Source organism: Lissotriton helveticus, chromosome 2_1, assembly GCF_964261635.1.
Source record: "Lissotriton helveticus chromosome 2_1, aLisHel1.1, whole genome shotgun sequence".
Taxonomy (NCBI): Eukaryota; Metazoa; Chordata; class Amphibia; order Caudata; family Salamandridae; genus Lissotriton; species Lissotriton helveticus.
The window spans coordinates 564,648,929-564,668,597 of NC_136059.1; the positions used below are offsets into that span (position 1 = coordinate 564,648,929).

At 46.4% G+C, this 19,669-nt stretch overlaps 1 protein-coding gene across 2 annotated transcripts in view; it reads left to right on the top strand.

The window, feature by feature from the left end:
* Positions 1–19,669, top strand: part of POC5 (POC5 centriolar protein) — a 267,735-nt gene that overhangs the window by 60,059 nt on the left and 188,007 nt on the right. Inside the window, exons 3-5 of one of the 2 annotated variants that reach the window (XM_078675228.1) lie at positions 918–1,062; positions 6,718–6,822; positions 17,585–17,778. In XM_078675228.1, the coding sequence (XP_078531354.1) occupies positions 918–1,062; positions 6,718–6,822; positions 17,585–17,778 (444 nt within the window). The remainder of the gene's footprint in view (positions 1–917; positions 1,063–6,717; positions 6,823–17,584; positions 17,779–19,669) is intronic. The other variant, XM_078675229.1, reaches the window with a different exon arrangement.

The following is a 19,669-nucleotide window of genomic DNA, read 5'->3' on the forward strand; positions in this document are numbered from 1 at the left end:
GTAGCCTAGAGCAGATGGTAGCAAAAAACGTGGAAATATGTTTTGGTTTGCAGTTTAAGAACTTATGGTACGAAACGACTAGTGAATCTACCAACGTATATAAGTGTGAAGATAGGGCACTGATTACAATGCACCAATTCATCTAAATGTAAATATAGGTCCCTGATTACAATGCACCAATTCATCTAAATGTAAATATAGGACACTGATTACAATGCACCAATTAATCTAAATGTCAAGATAGGACACTGATTACAAAGCACCAATTCATCTAAATTTAAAGATAGGACACTGATTACATTTAGATGAATTGGTGCATTGTAATCAGTGTCCTATCTTTACATTTAGAGGAATTGGTGCATTGTGAAGATACGACACTGATTACAATGCACCAATTCATCTAAATGTAAAGATAGGACACTGATTACAATGCACCAATTCATCTAAATGTAAATATAGGACACTGATTACAATGCACCAATTAATCTAAATGTCAAGATAGGACACTGATTACAAAGCACCAATTCATCTAAATTTAAAGATAGGACACTGATTACATTTAGATGAATTGGTGCATTGTAATCAGTGTCCTATCTTTACATTTAGAGGAATTGGTGCATTGTGAAGATACGACACTGATTACAATGCACCAATTCATCTAAATGTAAAGATAGGACACTGATTACAATGCACCAATTCATCTAAATGTAAAGATAGGAAACTAATTACAATGCACCAATTCATCTAAATGTAAAGATAGGATAGTGATTACAATGCACCAATTCATCTAAATGTAAAGATAGGACACTGATTACATTTGTATTTTCTAGATTGCATTTGATTTTTCTGTTTCCCCTTGGATCCCGCCTGCCGTCTTGCGTTCAGAGTTAACAAAACATTCTTTCTGTTTTTGACAGGATGAATATGAAGAGCTTCTTCGCTATGCTGTTGTGACCCCAAAGTTTGAACCGAATGTCCTGGGGCAACCTCAGCCGCCCCTTCAGTTGACAGCTGATGGCAGGTTTTCAAATGTTTTAAGTGATGTTCGCCACCAAGGTTCAGGTACTGTCAAGGGATGTATGGTTTTGTTTTCTTTATACCTTTCATTTTATGTCTACTGATTGATGTTCCAATTATTTCACAAAAAAGCAAAACCTATTAAAGCATGTATTTTAGTTGTGTCCACAAACGACACAGACGCAACGCTTTTTAAAGCCTAATCACTGTAGAATCTGTCTGATTGATAACCATAACACTAGCATTTGCCTGACGCCTAATGTAAAAATTAGCCTTGCATAGCTTCAATGACTGATAGCGCATTTTTCTAACAGTTCCAGTTTGGCATTCTGTTAATATTACCTAAACACTTGTCTAGCTCAGGTTGATATTTTTTTATTTCTATTCTTCTCTACAGTTGCAAGTATGTTTCTGTATTTTAGTGTTCGAACTGTTCTCACAAGTCTATTGCTTTAAGAATGAAGCATGTTTCCCTTGGGAATGAAACAAAATCTTGGACCTTCCTTGTCTTGCTTTCTTTATTATCTGAGCCCATTGCATAGCTTTGCAGCTTTATGTAGCTGTAGCTCTTGCTTTGCAGTCATATCTCCAGGATTGCTGATTGAGTTTCTGTCAGGTTTGTAAGTGCTAGTGCTTGCTATCTGATGGATTGATCACATTTTCCTGTATTTGTTTTGTGTTTAATCATTGTTGTTTTAGCTTATACAACACAAATGGTAAGAGACAAGGCATGGCATTAATAAGATTTGGCTGTTCTATAATTCTCATACGACCAGAAGACTATTATTCTAGACACAAGGTTTACCTGGTCATACTAAAGGAGAGACCCTTCAATAACAGCAGGCCAGCACAGTTTGGGGGAAAATGGGGACTGAGTAGATATTTTGCTGCATATCTCATTTTCTCGAAGGGTTTGCATCAAAAAAATCTCAATGGTTCACGTTCATATAGAAGCCTTTCGGAGCGGAGGTTTTTATTGCTGGTGGTGGCCCATATGTTCGCTTTCTTCAATACTATCTTAGAGAAATGCTGAATGGCGCAAGCTGAAAAATATTATTTGGGGTGGGAGGAACTTGAATCTGGTGCTAAATCCATAAATGGATAGGTCCAAGCCGGGGAGTGGGTAAACACGGTAGGTGACACCAACCTTGTTTGTATAGGACGTTCTGTAGCGCAAACCTCACCAGAAGGCGGTGGACCGCTGGAGATTGTCAAAGACAAGCAAAAAGTCAACTAGCAAGAAGCTGGGTGGTAGACTATGCACTGTGATGTAGTGCTCTTTAAAGAGATGAGCCTTCAACTCTTTTCTAAATTTTAGCAGCGTTGGTGTGGTCCTGATGGATACGGAAGTGTTGTTCCAGAGCCTAGATACATAGATGAAATAGGCTTACTGCCATGGAGCAGGGTGTTCCTGGAGGGTAGGGTTGGTAAAAGTTGAGATTTGAAGGCATCACATTTCATGCCATTTAGCCAGGTTTGTACTGCCTCTTGTTTGTTGTTGTTGGCAAATAATTGGAATTCTGTGTTAGTTGGAGCTTCAGGTAAGTACTGGGCCAGGTCTGCATGATATGCAGGCATTGTTGGAGGTGTTGGATGTATGAAGCAGAGAAAGCTTTTGAGTGTCTTGCATCATCACCATATTGGTGAATCTTGATGCTGTTCACTGTGAGAAGAGCACCAGGCAGCTCCACGTAAAGTTTGACGATGTCAGGAGACCCTATGGAACCCTGGAGAATTTAACAGGTAAGAAGGATCTTTTCTGACCTAGATGTGCTTATGTGAACAAAGTATTGTTAATGATCGTTAAGGAGTTTTCGGGTTGATCCTATTTGAGACTCCAGAGTTCAAATAAGGCTGGGATGGTTGACTGTGTCGAAGGCGGCTGAGCGGTTCAGCAGTATCAGAAGGCCCAGGATCATCTTCATATGTGGTCAGGAGGTGGTCAGAGTCTGCGATGTGTAAAGAGGTCTCTCTACTGTAATGTGAAACGAAGCCAGAATGGTAGCCGTTCAGGAGAGGGTTAGCATTAATATGATATTGTAGATGAACATAGACTGCTTTTTCATGATCCTGTCTCTGGTAAGATCATTAGGGTCTCGTGTCTGGTCCGTCTTGAGAGCATCTGGAAAGATGCCTTTAGTGAAGGTGCAATGACAATTGGAAGAAGAGATACAAGAGCATCCCAGAGAGAGCTTTGATGAAGCACTTCATCTTCATAAGCAGTGGCTTGAGGGGGTTGGAGTTGAGTATGTCAGCGAGATCTGGAGAGATTGGGCTTTGAAGATTGACCACTGTGGGAATTCTGTTGGAAGGGGTGGGTGCAAGAGATGAAGCAGGCTTCAAAGCCCAATCTCTCACGATCTCTGACCTACTCGACTCCCTCAAGCACTCCCTCGCCACATGACTTACAGCTAGATCTGCTTTTCCATAGGAAGAAGTTTCTTTAGTTTGCTAAAAACTTTGACACCATTTGGTGAGTCTTCACGAAACCTAACCCCCCAAAAAGTTCATCCATCTCAGGTCCATTCTGGGAAGTTTCGGGGTGATCTGTCGAGCGGGGGACAAAGAAAAAGTTGTCTCAGAACATAAAATCCCCATGCATTTTCCACAGGCGTTTTTGGAAAGCAATATCGTGAAAACTGCTGAACTGAATTGCATCAAATTTGACAGGAAGCTAGATCTTGGTCAAGAAGGCGTGCTTTTTGTGATTTCGTGTAAATCTGTTAAGTAGCTGTTGAGATATTAAGGAAAAAAATATTTGTATATCTCGACGGTTGGGTTCGCAATAGTCTTGCGAGAGTCCTGTGGTTGCACAATTGGTCGAGAGGCCCTTTTTCCATCAGCCAACTCGCTCCTGCAGACGTGAGAGGCTCCTATGAGTCCCAGAGGAGCAGGTGCTCTGATTGGCTTTAGGACAAACAGAAATAAAGTGGCTGCGATTACTAGAGCTTGTAAAATGTTGCATGTGTAGTGAAAATTATTGTAAAAAGCTATATTAAGGGGCAGGATAAAGAAATCCTGTCTCCTTAATAATTGATAGGGGTTCTATAAAGGATTAGAACTGTGATGAAGCAAACTGTAAATGAAACTTAAAAAATGGTGCAATACTGTGGGACTGTCGCGGGATTGTCAAAAATATAGAAGGGGTAGGAATTCGATCTACCCTCACCTATGCATACCGGTCAGCCTAGGGAGGAGTGTAAGTGAAGATGCATGTCCTTCTCCGCACCCTACTACATAAATCCATCATCCAAGAGAGGCATCTCAGCAGAGAGACCAGGCCCACCTCATACCCTACTATGCACACCTATCATCCAAGCCAGAGGTCTCGGTGGATAGGCTGGTCCCTCCCCACATCCTACTATACACTCATCATTCAAGGGAGAGGTCTCAGCGAAGAGGCCAGTTTCTCTCCACACCCTACTACACACACTGTTATTCAGGAGAGAGGTATCAATGGAGAGGCTGGTCCCTCCCCACACCCTACTTTGCACACCCGTCATCCAAGAGAGTTGTCACCAGAGAAGCCAGTTCCTCCATACCCTACTATGCACACCCGTCATCCAAGAGTTGTCAGCGGAGAAGCCAGTTCCTCCATACCCTACTTTGCACACCCGTCATCCAAGAGAGTTGTCACCAGAGAAGCCAGTTCCTCCATACCCTACTATGCACACCCGTCATCCAAGAGTTGTCAGCGGAGAAGCCAGTTCCTCCATACCCTACTTTGCACACCCGTCATCCAAGAGAGTTGTCACCAGAGAAGCCAGTTCCTCCATACCCTACTATGCACACCCGTCATCCAAAACAGAGGTCTCAGCAGAGAGGTCAGTCCCTCCCCATCATCCTATTGCATGCACACCCATCATCCAAGAGAGAGGGCTCCGTTGAGAGGCCATTCCTTTCTCACACCCTACTACATACAACCTTCATCTGAGAGAGGTGTCAGCGGACAGGCCAGTAACACTTTACACTCTACTGCACACAAACGTCATGCAAAAGAGAGGTTTTAGCGGAGAGGCTAGTCCCTCAACACAGAGTAGTACACACACTCATCATGCAAGAGAGTGGTCTCAACGGAGAGGCTAGTCCCGCCCTGCACCCTCTTACACACACTCGTCATGCAAGGGAGAAGTCTCAGTGGAGCAGCCAGTTCCTCTCCAAACTCTTCTACAGTTGATGTTACATTTTGTAATAAAATATTACTTTACGAAAAAAAAAATCTAGACATTTACTGAGGGGGAAAAAACAAAGTTGAAAGTGACGTTATGGTTGGGCATGGTAATAAAATCCGAGTTTGTACTAAAAAAAAACGACAATTTCTGAAAAAAACTCAAAGGTTAAAGGGACATTAGTTAGGCGAAAAGTTTAGTGACAATGTAACTCAGAAGATTAGCATTTAATAATTATCAGTGATAACTAAAATTAGCGTCCCCTGCCATGCACTGCTTATAACCGCACATTACATGCCTCATGACATGTTCTATGACCTCATTGCACACTTAAAAGCTATACAATATTTAAGGTATGAAAATAAGTACAAATAGCTCACAGTAGTTTAAACCATCATTTATAGTAGATTCACACAACGCGCCTATTTGAAACAACTTTTGCTTAGGTTGCACATGGAGTCTGAAACATGCAAATCATGCATAGCAAAGCTCATGTTGAAAGTAAACTACACATACATAGGTAACCCCTACTTCATTCAGTCCTGCATGTGTATACAACTGTTTAGTAAAAAAATAAATTTTTCCAAACAATGAAGTCCTGTTACATAATCCTAACCCTACTATGAACAATTTTAGCCTCTACCAAACTCTTTACAGTTACATAACCTATCATAAGAAGTTAACTGCAATAATGTACAAAAATAGGTACTGTTTAGTCATTTATCCTATGCTAAACTACATGAAGACAGCAAACTGTCATGACAAATGAAACCATTATAAAAACAAACTCTCCAATAGGAGACTAATCCTTGTAAATAGAGAAAGCATGAAGGTACAAAAAGTCATACTGTCTGCCGCGTACTTGCTCTGTTAAAAACTGCACAGATGGACCACCTTGTGTGGATAATCAGGCAGTTCTTCTTGGATAAGTAGCGAGCACATACAGTCTTCCTGTCCTATGTAGAAATTGTCATGGGGATATGATTCCTTTACAAGGCTGCTTAGAAGACTTAGTATTTATTACATAAAATGTTTGCCTTATTTGAAAACGTTTTTTCTAAACCCAAACTACTTGTGTTCAATTTTCTAGAAAAAGTCATAAGCCACCATCTCTAAACAGTTTTGCAAACATTTATAACGACCTGACTGCATCTACACAACTAAGAGCTGTTAGGAGCACACGCATGTCGTAATGTAAACACTTCAGCTCATTAGCAGAAAAACGACTGTATGAAATTAGGTAGAAAAGTAGGATGATACTTACCTACCAGTATGCAAAGCATAAATCAAACGGTCATATATTGGATGATGTAATCCATGATGTCATCAATGATGTAATTTGAGGTGTCATGATCATGTCATTTGTGAAGACTCTCTGTCCCGCGCTTGTCTAGCCTTTTCACTTCGATGCTCCCTCCTTTGTTCCCTCTACTAGCCATGCACCCTTCTTTTGGGGGAAAGAAAGGCTAGATACTGGTTATTGTTTTCTGAAGTCCCTTTGAGCTCGTTTCTTTGTGTTTTGCTGTAACAGGAAGACATCTGCAACTAGAAAAGGAGCTCCAAGATTCAGGAACCAATCCAGAAACTCCAGCTAGCTCCAGTCGACAAAGTCCCACAGATCTACATGTTGTGGAAGGTACTATATGATTGTGGTTCATACATTTGAAAGTGGTAACACTACAACTACATCTGATTGCAAGATGCTGTGAATGCTTACCAGACATCGCCTCGTTGAACTTTGATTTGTTCGTTTCTTTTTCTTAGTTGAATATTTTTTTAATTCACTTAATAGTACTTAATAGTACGATGGGCAGCAGTAAATGAAATGATTATTCAGTCACAAAATCTCTGTGGTGCTATAACTGCGTTACATGAACCACACACTGCCATACTGAGCGTGTGCTCATTGCAGCGAGTGCACATTAAAAGGTTTCTTTTCGTTGATTTGCATTTAGGAATTATGGGACGCCCTGAGCCTACTGGGCATGCTCTCTTGATGGACGATGAATATTAACAGTTGATGTATATCTTTTGAGGTTCCTTCAAAGTATTTAAATGTTTATTTGTTTTGATAGTAGGGCTCGGACCCTTTTTTTTTTTTTTTTTTTTAGTTCAGTTGTGCGAAAGCCTTTGGATGGATTGTGGTTATTGCTACATCTCTCCAGGCAGTCTGATTCTTAAGCAATAACACCCTATCTGCCCTCAAGGAATGCAGTTACAAGTCTTTGCTTCGACCAAGTTCAACCAATGTTGCAGGGCAGACTGTTCAGAGAGTGATGTTCTTAAAATCTCAGCATTGTCGTAGATAAATATCGAACCATGGAAAATCAAAGTGAACTGTAAAAATGTAAACGTAAAACCAGTATTTGTGTATGTGAGAGCTCCCACCCCAACACCTCCGATAGACAGGCCAAGACCCCCATCCAGAACCGATCCAGGGAACCACAGCACCAGACGGTATGCAGAAACGTGCCTTCCTCCCGGCCACATCGGAGGCACTCCGGTGAGGCAATTAGGCCCGCCCGCCACAGCCGGACCCTGGTGAAGTAGACCCTGTGCAGGTATTTAAATTGAATGAGGCGGTGACGCATTGCTATGGCCGCTCCCCTGGGGGCGGCCAAAGCCTCCCTCCAATCCTCTTCCTCAAGCATGCCCACATCCTCCTCCCATGCCTCCCGGTGCCTCTGCAGCGTAGGGGAGCAATGCGTAACAAGAGACTGATAGATTTGGGATATCTTCTTTGTCTCCAAATCCCCCATAAACACTTTTGCTTCTAGTGGACTAAACTCTGGGAGAGACTCTAGCCCCTCTAGACTGGGGGATAGTGCATGACGGAACTGGAGGTACTGAAAGAACTGGGAGCGAGGCATGCCAAATTCTTTTTGTAGGTCTTGGAAGGACTTGAGTGTCAGGCCCCTCAGAACAGCCCCCAGGGTCGAGATTCCAATGTCATCCATCCCCTGAAGCCCTGTAACATCGTGAGGCTGGGCAATTGCCCATTGTTCCACAGGGGGGTTTTCCCCGTTAGGGTATTCCACCACCCCATATGGTGCAGCGCCTGCCTCCAAAGTTGAAACACCACCCGCTTGGCCGATGGCAGCGTGCCCCGCAGTGGCTTCGAGTAAAGAATAGTGTGCAATGTGTGGGACCCTATGAGGTAGCGTTCCAATGCATAAGCACGGTCCCGCCTGTCGCCATACCACCTCCCATTCAGGACCAGCAGGTGTGAGGCCTTATAGTATGAGAGGATGTCCGAGGTCGCCAACCCTCCGCAGTAGGTGGAGAGGAAGCATGTGCGCAGCGCTACTTGCGCAGCTCCACCCTCCCACTAAAATTGCCCGAGCACAGAGTTCACCCGCCGGAACCATTTAGGCGGGATGGGATATGGGTGATTCTTGAGTAGGTAAATCAGCCGAGGGAGCACTACCATCTTATAAATTGCTCATCTGCCATAGTGTCAGAGGCATACGTGACCAGATCTTGAGATCTGCACAAACTCGCTCCCATACCGGCACCAGATTCCGCTCCCAGGAGATGGCCGGCACCTCTGCGAGAAACACACCCAAATATTTGAGGCCCCCCACCACCACCTGAAGTGTGGATGCCCAATCACCGACCCTCGTCCGTTCCCCCAGTACCCACAGCATGGGTTTGCGGGGGTTCAGGAATAACCCCGATAATTCACCAGAGATATGCATTATTCACAGGAGGCGCAGCCCCGTTCTATCCAGATCTGTAAGAAAAAAAGGACATCGTCCGCATATAAGGCAATCCTATTGGACAGCCCCGGCGCCAATTAAAAGCCTCGTAGCTGTGCATCTATGCACACCCACACTGCCAACAGCTCCATAGCCAGGGCGAATAAATACGGCGAGAGAGGGCACCCCTGCCTGGTGCTGTGCCTGATAGGAAAACTGGAAGAAACCGCTTCCGCCACCCGAACCGACGCTGTCCGATCCCTGCATAACAGTGTCAGGTAGGACATAAAAGGGGGGCCAAGATTAAGCCGGGGCAGCAGTGCGAACAGATAGACCCAGCTCCACGAGTCGAATGCCCTGTCCATGTCGGCCAAGAGGAACGCCGCCAGCTCCCTGGTCTGTCAGACGGCCGCCATCGCCACCTGCGCCCGCTGTATATTGTGCCTGGTCACCCTCTGGGGCATGAACCTGGCCTGATCCGGGTGTACAATCGCTAAGATATGAGGTAGGAGCCGGTTAGCCAACGCTTTGGCCAGAACTTTGGCCTCCACATTCAGGAGAGAAATGGGACGGTTGGAGGCATGGTGCTCTGGGGACCGGAGCTTAAGAAATACCACCACTTCCGCATGCCTCCAATCCGGGGGAGCCTACCCTGTTCCCTGGCCTCCTCCAGGGCTGCCCGATAGTGAGGGGCTAGCTGCAAGTTATACCGTTTGAAGAATTCACTCGGAAACCCATTCGGACCGGGAGCCTTCCCAGAGTTGAGCTCGTCCAGGGCCGTGCCTAGTTCCTCGTCCGTCCGTGGGAGCTCCAACCGATCGCGCACCTCATCGGACACTGCTTTAGGAGGCAAATCAGCTATGAACTTGTCCACTACATTTTCCAGCAGGCACTCCTGTGGGGCAGAGAGGTCCGCATAGTATGCAGCGAAGCTCTCTGCCAGCGCCCTCGGGTCAGTAATCGAAGCTCCCCTCACGTCACGTATCCCCGGAAGGGTCTGAGCATGGAAAGCGCCTTGACAGAGCTAATGCAGCATTTTGCCTGACTTGTCCCCCCACTGACATATTCTGCTGTGCGTCGCCAGCCAGACCTGCTGTTTCTCAGCCAACAGAAGAGCTGCGTAGGACTGTTGCGCCAGGAGCAACTGACCCACGGCCTGACCCTCACCCGCCACCCGACTCTGGCGTTCAAGCACCTCTATTTTTGCCTCGGCCCGCACCTCTGCCCGCTTACGAGCCGCGGCACACCAGGCAATGTCCCCCCCTGCAGAGTGGGCTTCAAAGCTTCCCACAGCGTCCCGGTGCTGGAGACAGATCCCACATTCCCGACGAGGTAGTTAGCAATAGCCTCACTCATGTGCTTCCCGTAGTCCTCCTGCTGCAGGTGCCACACTGAGAGGTGCCAACGGAATGGCTGCCTCCCCCTGCCCACTGGGGAGTGATCCGAGAGCCCGCGAGGGAGGATCTCCGCCGACTCCACCCTTCCAGCCATTGCACGGGGAACGAAAATGTAGTCTAATCTGGAAAAGGCTTTGTGGACTGCTGAAAGATGTGTATTCCTGCTTGTCCCCATGTAGGCGCCGCCACGTGTCCACCCAATCTAAGCCCACGACCATATCATGCAGATTTGTGGAGTGGCCACCGCCCGGACCCCCCTGCCCCCCCATCCACCACTGACCGCGCGTCGGGTATGTCCGCCCACACAGTAAACAATTTCTCAACCAGCGACCACTGTAAGGGGGGTGGGGCGTAGACGCAACCCATTACCAAAGGATCCACCCCGACCATGCCCCGGATAAACAGTTATCGCCCCTGCTTGTGAGCCCACTGTTTGGAGTGAACGTATGGGATTCTACGATGCACTAGAATGGCCACCCCCTCAAACCCAGCGTGGAAGACTTGCTGGTATCCATAACCCTGCAAACACAGAGCCTTTGTACCCAGTAGGTGGGTTTCTTGTAGCAAAAGAACATCAGCTCTAGCCCTCTTCGCCTGGCGCAAAACCGCCCCCTTTGATTTTATCTAGGAGCCAGAGCACGTTCCAACTGAGGATACGTAGGGTACCCGGGGGCACCCGATCGTCTTCAGAGCAACCAGCCATCAGGGAGCGGACAGTACCACTGTACGGGCGGAGGGCCGTGCAAACGTGCACAGAAAAAGTAGTGAACACCTTGTGGAAGTGCGACTCGTACCCAACAACATTCCCCCCCCCCCAAACAAACTCCCACCCCATACCTCAAAACCACTGAAGTACCTGTTGCGGCAGGGTGAGCGCCCCGCCCCCAACGGGGAGACGAGGGCCACCCCAACCAATGGGTCCCCAACCAATGGATCCCCAACTTACAGCCCATAACCTCTGGGCCCATCCCCAACCAGCATCTAACAGGTGGGAATTCAGCCCACTTTCAGACTCCCCTGACCAAAGCAATGTCAAGCGTCCCCCTGACCAAAGCAATGTCAAGCGTCCACCCAAGCAGCTAGTAGAGTACAGCAGCGCAGCTCGAACAGCACAGTTCAGGGGTCCTGGGTCTTCTGGCCTACAGCAGAGCACCCACGGGAGGAGGCCCCGCGCAACTTGGAGTGTCTCTGAGACCTGGATCGTCTATTGCCCCCCTCTCAGCTGCCCCCACAGTCCTCTGGGCGCAGCCTCCCTCGCCGAGTAATCCGACTCCCGCCCCAGCGGCGTATGTACTCTCACTCGAACTGTTTCATCCGTCCATCTGAAGACTTCCTCCGGTGTGCCAAAGAAGTGGGTGCGGGAGCGGAACACTACCCGCAGGCGAGCCGGGAACAAGAGGGTGTAGGGCAGCTTAAGATCTCGCAGACGGGCCTTCACGGCAGCGAATGATTGGCGTTGTTGCTGGACCAGCCGCGTGTAATCCGGAAATATTAGAATTCAGGTATTCTCATAGAGCTGGGGTTCCTTGGCCCGGGCCTGTTTCTGTATGGCGTCACGGTCGAGATAATTTAAGAGTTTGGCGATCCCTGGCCTTGGGCGGGCCCCCACCGGAGGTTTCTGGATCAAAGCTCTGTGAGCCGGCTCCACCACGAAGCAACAGGACATGGCCTCTGGAGGGAGCCAGCTCTCTAGCCACTGGGTAAGAAATCGTTCCATGTTACCATCTTCGCATCCCTCCGGAAAGCCCACAAATCCAAGGTTGATCCGCCGGGCCCGTCCTTCGGAATCATCGACCCGGAGCGCTAAGCCCTCTCAATGTTCTCCATATTTGCTACTTTTTTTTCAGGGTTGCAACATCGTCCTCCACTCCTGAGATGTGGGTCTCCGCTTCCGTGATGCGGGCCACTGCATTCCGCAGGTCTTGTCGCAGAAGCTGAACGTCCGAGCCCACCACCGCGATCCTAGCATCCAACATGTCCCTGGAATTAGTTATCGCCGCCATCAGTGCTGCATTGTCCGGGACGGCCTCCTGCTGGCCCCCAGACGCCCCGGCCACCGCTCCCGGGTCAGTGAACTTGTCTATGGGCCCCTGTTTCGTCGAGCCCGCGCTGCCCTTGTCCCTAGTCATGTCTGCCCTCTGCTGCCGGCCCCCAAAGTCACACACAAGGCCAATAGACGTTGAGGTTGTACCCCCCTTCCACGCAGACACAGGCCTATCAGTCCGGGCCCGGGCTATCTCCGGATAAAAGGCGCCCACGAGCCACCTCCGGGACCCGCGTCCGGGGCCGTGTAATCGGTCGCAGGCCACACTCAGCAGTCCGTGGCCAGATCGACCGCCGACCCGGGGGGTAAAACGTAAAATTTCTCCTTTAGAAGGTTGAGTGGGTAGGGTTTGTGGACAATGGCTTATTAGACCTAGGGCTGTATTACAGTAAAGATGAATTTTCATTGTTTGCACTCATGCGCAAACAATAAAAATGCTGTGTATTACCATGAATGCGCTGCCCCCAGAGCAGCCGTGAACATCGCCCTGGGGGCAGCGCATTCCTGTGAAAAACAGAGCATTTGCTTGAAAACCACTGCGTTTTTTCACAGTGCAGGCAGCAAACCTAGCAGTTTGAGGGGGCATTATTGATCCCCTTGCAGGCGGGTGCAGTCATTGACTGCCTCGCCTGCAAGTGAGTGTCTGGGGGGGTCCATAGGACTCCCTTTCCCACCTCCAGAGGGGTGCGTCTGTAATACAGTGCGGGCGCAGAGGCAAAGGGATGCCCTCATTTGCATGCACCACATCTCCATGCAAATAAAAGAATGCCCTCTGAAGGTAGCGCTGGTGCTTTAAATGCGTCAGCACTATCAGGCTCCGGAGGAAAGCCTGTTTTAGTACAACTAGGAGAAATGTTGCAGACTAATGTTCCACATTCAATGTGGAATGTTCAATGTTCCTCATTCAAGTCCATGGCTCCGATGCTTTTGAACTCCAGCCCCCCAGAGGTACGCGCCACACAGGACCATCAGCTCTTCCGGAAACAAATTACAACCTGGCTGTTCTCCTCCATTTAGGATATCCAGCACACCGGGTGCCGGCCAAACTGTTACTTTATTTCCTCCGCTGTGCTCTGTCGTCTGGCCTGTAGGCAAGCCCTGGGATGCCCTGTTGCTGGGGTAGCCATGCGCTATATAAACATACTTAACATAACATAACATATGCTTTGTTTCTTCAACTTATTTTTTAGAAGGCCCTCTAAGTATTCGGCTTTTGCTTTTATATGTCGGACAGCTCCGCGAGCACTGGAAAAGGTTAACAACCCCAGTCAGTCTATGTCCACATGTGGTCAAAGTTTGTTTTTCCAGCCACACTTAGGTGTTCTCGTAGAACACAAGAGTTGCTTTAAGCCAACTGGTGATGGGGCAAACCTATCCCCAAAAGGTTCCCATTTAGTCCTTAATGGTATTACTGAAGATGTTTGGAAACAGGAGGAATGAATCATTTTACATAATCCCCAACTTTTGTGAAGGCAAGCAGTCCTCTAACATCTCTTCAGTGGTGTGGAGCTTGGCTTTCAGAAGGGTTTTACTCTGGAAGATGCCAACATATCTCCTTAATGGGATATTATAGCAGCAGATCTAGGCTGGGCCTTGGAGCTATGAAAGAAGTAGCTTGACCTTAATATTGTGTATGGGTTGGTGAAGATATTGTTCCTGCAGCTCCAGGTAAGGTGATTCACACACTACTGTAAATCTCAAATTTACTTTTAAGCTCTTGTGAGACGGTTGCTGGTGAAACCTTCCAGTAGACTCTCTCACCAGGTTCTTCTATGGAAACAAAGTAGGCTTGGCATGTTTATTATGCCATTAAGTGCACCAGTCGAGAATTTCGTTTTCCCTAAGTTGCTGTAACTTGTCATTAAGACAGTCGGAGAAACCTCCTAGAATATCACACTTGTTTATTTCACTTCAAACCTATCGTGATTGAACAAAAGTGATTTAGAAAAGGGAAGAATGGGCAGTACTCGTGTTGAGACGCTACTGTCCACTTGGACATTGAAGTCAGTTGGTGAAAGCACCTTTCATGGGTCAGTTAGCAATTGGGGCAGCACATTTTGTGGGTCTTAAGCATGGAGTTCTGTATGTAAACTGCACAGGAGTAATTTAACATGCTTTTTACAAAGACTGCTCTACAGCCTTTACACAGTTTGCTGCTTCCACATTCCTTTGATTTTTGTAGACTTAGTCTACAATAGCATTCCTACCACCATCTTTCTTTAAATTGCCCACTTGATTTTGCTACTATCTAGTCTGTGTAAGAAAACTTTGCTAAAGCTAGGAAGAAATAGAACTTATCTGTGGATTAGATGTTTTCCCTCAGGCACCTGGTGTAAGAGTCATTTTGGTGAGTACCTTATTAGAGGATGCAAGCAAGGCCTAAAAATGTCTTTCAGTGATCTTTATTTTACAAACGTACTCCATACAAGACTTCAAAGGAGGAATCTATTAACTGGGGGGGAATATTCCAGCACAATTTGCTGTAGATATTACAGCCACGGCGAAGAGGAAAAGGCCTCTGTCCGCATCAGTTGTTTTAGACAAATAACCTAATGCTGTGGAAGCCCTAGGCAGGCATCTGTACCAGGATCTTGTTCAGTTGTTCTCCAGGTCTGCACAGTGACCGTTACAGCATGCAGAGTTTGGAAGCAAAGGCCTACTTTGCCTGTGTATTGACTCGAGTTTGTTGTATGCTTGATTGTAATAAGAAGGCAATTTGTATACATTAAAATGGACAATGTAAAAAAAATGTCTCTGAAATGCCCTGGGCCCTGCTAATCAGGACTCCGTGCATATGCTCTGAACCTTAAAATGTATTTTTAATTGGCGTTTAACCAATTGGCATAGCCTATCTTACTTCTAAGTCACTAGTCTATGGTACCAGGGCTGTCCAGGGCCTGAAGTTAGTGTCTCCTCAGGGACTGCAACACTTGTTGTGCCACCCTGAGTGGGACACGGTAAACATGACTCCCAGGCTGACACTGCGGACTGGAAGGGCAGTATTTAAACTGCTAACTCAATTTTGCCATTTAAGGTATTGTCAAAATCCAGTCAGCCCTTTTTTAACATATGTGCGTCACCCCTAAGGTAAGCCCATCGAACCATAAGGCCGGGTGCTGTATATTAAATTGTGGAACGTGTACTTTTACATGCTCCAGCAGTAAAAAACCTTAAATTGTTTTTATTGTAGAAAGGAAAGTAGCCCCATTGGCAAGTACTAAGTTCCAGCTGATATCTCAGCCCTGCTAACTTCTAAGTGGAATTACTAACGTTTGTACTGTAAGATATCAACAGGATCGATACAGGTAATCTGATTAGAGTGTTAAGTCAAATCTAATGTCACTGTTGGACAAAATGCAACTTTACAAGGTGCCACTTTGGTTGGCCAAGGTGTCAAGTGCCCGTTTACGGTTCCACTCAAAGACTGTCCTCACAGACAGCCTTCTGTCCTACTATGGAGATGTATCGACAAATCCCAGGAAAGGTAACAATAGAAGCCTGCAGCGGGAGGAGATGTTACCTCATCCAGGCAGGAAGCCACACAGGTATTGGCCTAAAAGGCCAGCTTCTAAGGAGAAGCAGTCTTTGAAGAGCAAATGGGAAACACTTGGTAGAGGGGCTGCCCTACTGTTTATGTAGACAGGATGGCACTCTGTCAGTAGAGGGGAAACCAGTTTTCCAGGGGCATGTAGAACCTTTGGTCAAGGAAGCTCTGTACACCAAGAGGGGTTCTGCCGTGTTCGAAGTGGGCAGAATGGTGCATTCTGGGATAGCCAGGTGCCACAATTCTCAGGAAGTAGTCATCAGGAGGGAGGAACCCGGATAGGTCATTGGTTACCACACACATCCTACCCTGATGGCACCCCTGGCACCTAGGGCTCGGATCTCGATGGACTGGAGATGAGGACCGAAGAAGGACTGGCCTGCTGCACCGAGTAACCAGCAAAGAGAGGCTGCACTGGCTTGGACTGCTCCTGCTGAACCTGGTGGTTAGCAAAGAAGGGACTGTGCCCGCTGTGTCCTGCTCATGGAGAAGTAGTCTCCGGAGCCGAGTTGAAGCTAGAGACTCCAAGGGTCAGTTGACTGACCTCCTTTTCACAGCACAGGGCCACAACAGCTGAAGAAGCATGCCTAGGTAAGTTGGTAGCCAAGATCTTTGCATTGTTGCCACTTGTCAGCATGCAGCACCAGAGACCTTGACCCAATGCTCAAAGTTGCACCCAAGTCTACTGGACCACGGAGAGTCGTCCGAGTGCATGTTGGTCACCCAGAAGATAAGTTAGTGCCCAGGAAAGGTTTTGGCTGTTACCGCAACACTGGGCGTCTGTTAGCCCAGTGGTGACTGGAATTCTACTGAGAGGACAACAGGACTAAGAGGACTTCAAGGTACGTTGATCCCTGTAGCTAGGACCACCTCACCAAGTTCGTGGACCGAGGAACAGCCACAGAGTCCTCAGTCGACCGTATTGCATGCACGGCATCCTTTAGTATCTTCAGCATCTGTATCCCATGCATCAGGCCCACTTCCATAGGAACATATCGCAAAGGGATAAACGTGTCTGGAACTTACTAAAGATTTCTTCTTCCTCTGAGGTGAATGTTTTTGAGGACCTTGCTGGTCCCCCTTACTAACTTCCTGCCAGAGTTGGTTGGATAAAGTATCTAACAGTAAGCGCATTGATACTAACCTTACTTGTTTTTTAGGCTAGTCTGTCCTTGCTATCCTCTGCTGATAAATTATTGCTCTTCACATCCTTGACTGAGATTTTCACTCCTTTTGGACTATCCAATTCATGGGAAGAAAGATACCAATCAACATCAATGGCTTGCCATTTTCCCTTCCAAAATTTTCATACATGTTACTTTCTTTGTAAGGGGTTTTTCAGTCTCCATCCTTTTTCGTGGAGTAAAAAGCGATAAAACATTGCATTCCATAACTTGTGTATTTATAAATGTTGTGGACCAACATCTACACTTAAGAAAATATATTGGAAAAAATGCTCCGTGGTCCCAGCACCTGGGTGGGACTATTTAGTTCTCATGACCATCATGGAAATGTCCCTACGAGAGAATTGGAGTTACAGGTAAGAAGCTATTCCTTACAAATCAATCACCGGTTAATATTGACCTATTGCCATGGTGAGATTTGGAGCTTTTCTGGTAGGGTCTTACGGAGGTTTCATGACATGACCTATTCCATTATTTAAAAAAAAAAAAAAAGTTAACAGCGTTCTTACTCATGCTTTTCTTTCCTTTCAGAAGAAGGAATAATGGAAAACAGGCCTTTTCAATCCGGCATGCCACTATTTTCTCCTGTTCATTCTGAGGGTTCGGATCTACAAGGATCATGTTCTCACAGGAGTAGTGAAGTACAAGTTACTGAGTTGCCTATTCCAGATGAGAAAATGAAACGGGTTGAAGACATACTTGATATCTGGAGTGGAAATCTTAAAGTAAGCTGTAATAGGTTTATAGAAACAGTCTTACTAATTGCATGTTGTAAAGAAATGCTTTTTTTTTTTAATGCATGATCACCTCAAAGGTTTGGACTAATGTTGCTGGTGTTTTGACTGAAAGTGCACTGCAGCCACCCAACCAGACCTCATTGCCGGTGCTGTGACCCTTAAAAGTGTTGTGTGATTGGATCATCCCCAATTTGTATAACTTACTTTACTTATAAGCCCCTAGTATATGGCACAAGGGGTATCCCAGGGCCTGTATGTTAACGTTTACCTCTTGACTGCAGTTCTTGTTCTGCCACCCTGAGGTGACAGCCCAGTATGTCTCCCAGCCAACCACTGCGGACTAGTAGCGTAGCTGTACCTTGATTTCGTCATTAAAGCTAATGACAAAGTCCAAACATACCGTTTTAATATATGTCATCCATACAGCAGGCCTATTGAGTCCTGATACTTATATGTCTTAACAGTGAAAACGTCAAATTGTTGTTTTTTTCTGTGGAAAGGATATGAGCCCCATTGACGAGTACAGGAGTGCAGTTCTGTTGCCCAAGATGGACACTTTCCTTCACTAAAAGAAACCACTGGTTTTGCTGTGACCAGAGACAAGTAGTACAGTTAAACCTAAGAGGACCTGGAGGGACATTGACTCCTATTGACAGTCGTCTCACCAAGACGGTGGACCGAGGAGTAGCCACAGGAAGCCTCTTGTGGATCGCACTGCATTCTAAGCATCTTCAGTATCCTGTATCCCTTGCATCAGGACCACTTTAATCAGACCCTCCAGGATATCGCGATTTCGCGGTTTGCCGCGAAATCTGCACTTTTATAAAAATGCCGCGATTTTTACAAAAATGCCGCAAAATCGGCACTTTTTGTAGAAATCACGCGGCATTTTTACAAAAGCCGCTCGCTATATCGTGAGGGGGTCTGATTACATGCAAACAGACCTGATCCAATCTAGAGACTTGATTTTCGGAGGCTTAAGGTGCTCGAGCGTACACAGAGACACTGTCTCTTTCTCTCTCTCTCACACCCACTCCTCACCCCTCAGGAATTAAGCCAAACTCTAGCGGTATGCTGTCGTGCCACACGTATTTACTCATTCTTTAACACTTTCATCCGAACGATACTCCCCAACGGAGGCGTTCTCCTTCTCAAGGTTTCTCTTTCAGTGTGTTACAAAAACCTTTAGCCGCTTTTATGAGTTTACTCCATTATGACTTGGAGAGGTTAAACACAAAAAATGCGCTTGTATACCAATGATCCTTTCTTCACCTTCTATGCACGCCTTTTTTGTGCTATAATCGCATAACCCTCTGTATTTTTACATCCAAAAGTTAGCCATTCAACGAGAATCACACTTTCTTCGATGAAGAGTATTTAGGCTGTTAAACAAAAAGGATGTGTGCATCTTTAGTGCCACCTTCTGTTTATACTTAGATTGCTTGTAGGCTTTTGATAAATTCCCACTTATTCTCGGTTATAATATATATCCACCAGACACATACTTCCATTGATTTGCTTAAAAATGGGCCAGGGTTTGATGATTTCCATTCCTTCATCCCTATTTCAAGGATCATTCCTCTTTCCCAACTGATGCCGATTTAGATGTCAAACCCATGATTTTATCCAGGGGGAGTCTAGGTTACAAATGAGCATGCATCAGCGTCAATTTACAGATATGACACTGGTAAAAATGTAATTTGCACCGGAGGTGTGTCTGTTGGGGCTTCTAAACAGTATTGACAAAATATGAAGGTACATTGGTGTATACTGCCGAACACGCGATATGTTCCTTCTTCACCTCACTCACCTATTCTGCCATGGGGGCTGTTCGGATAAGGGTGGGTGGAGGAAGGTCGTAGTTACATAAAACAAAAAC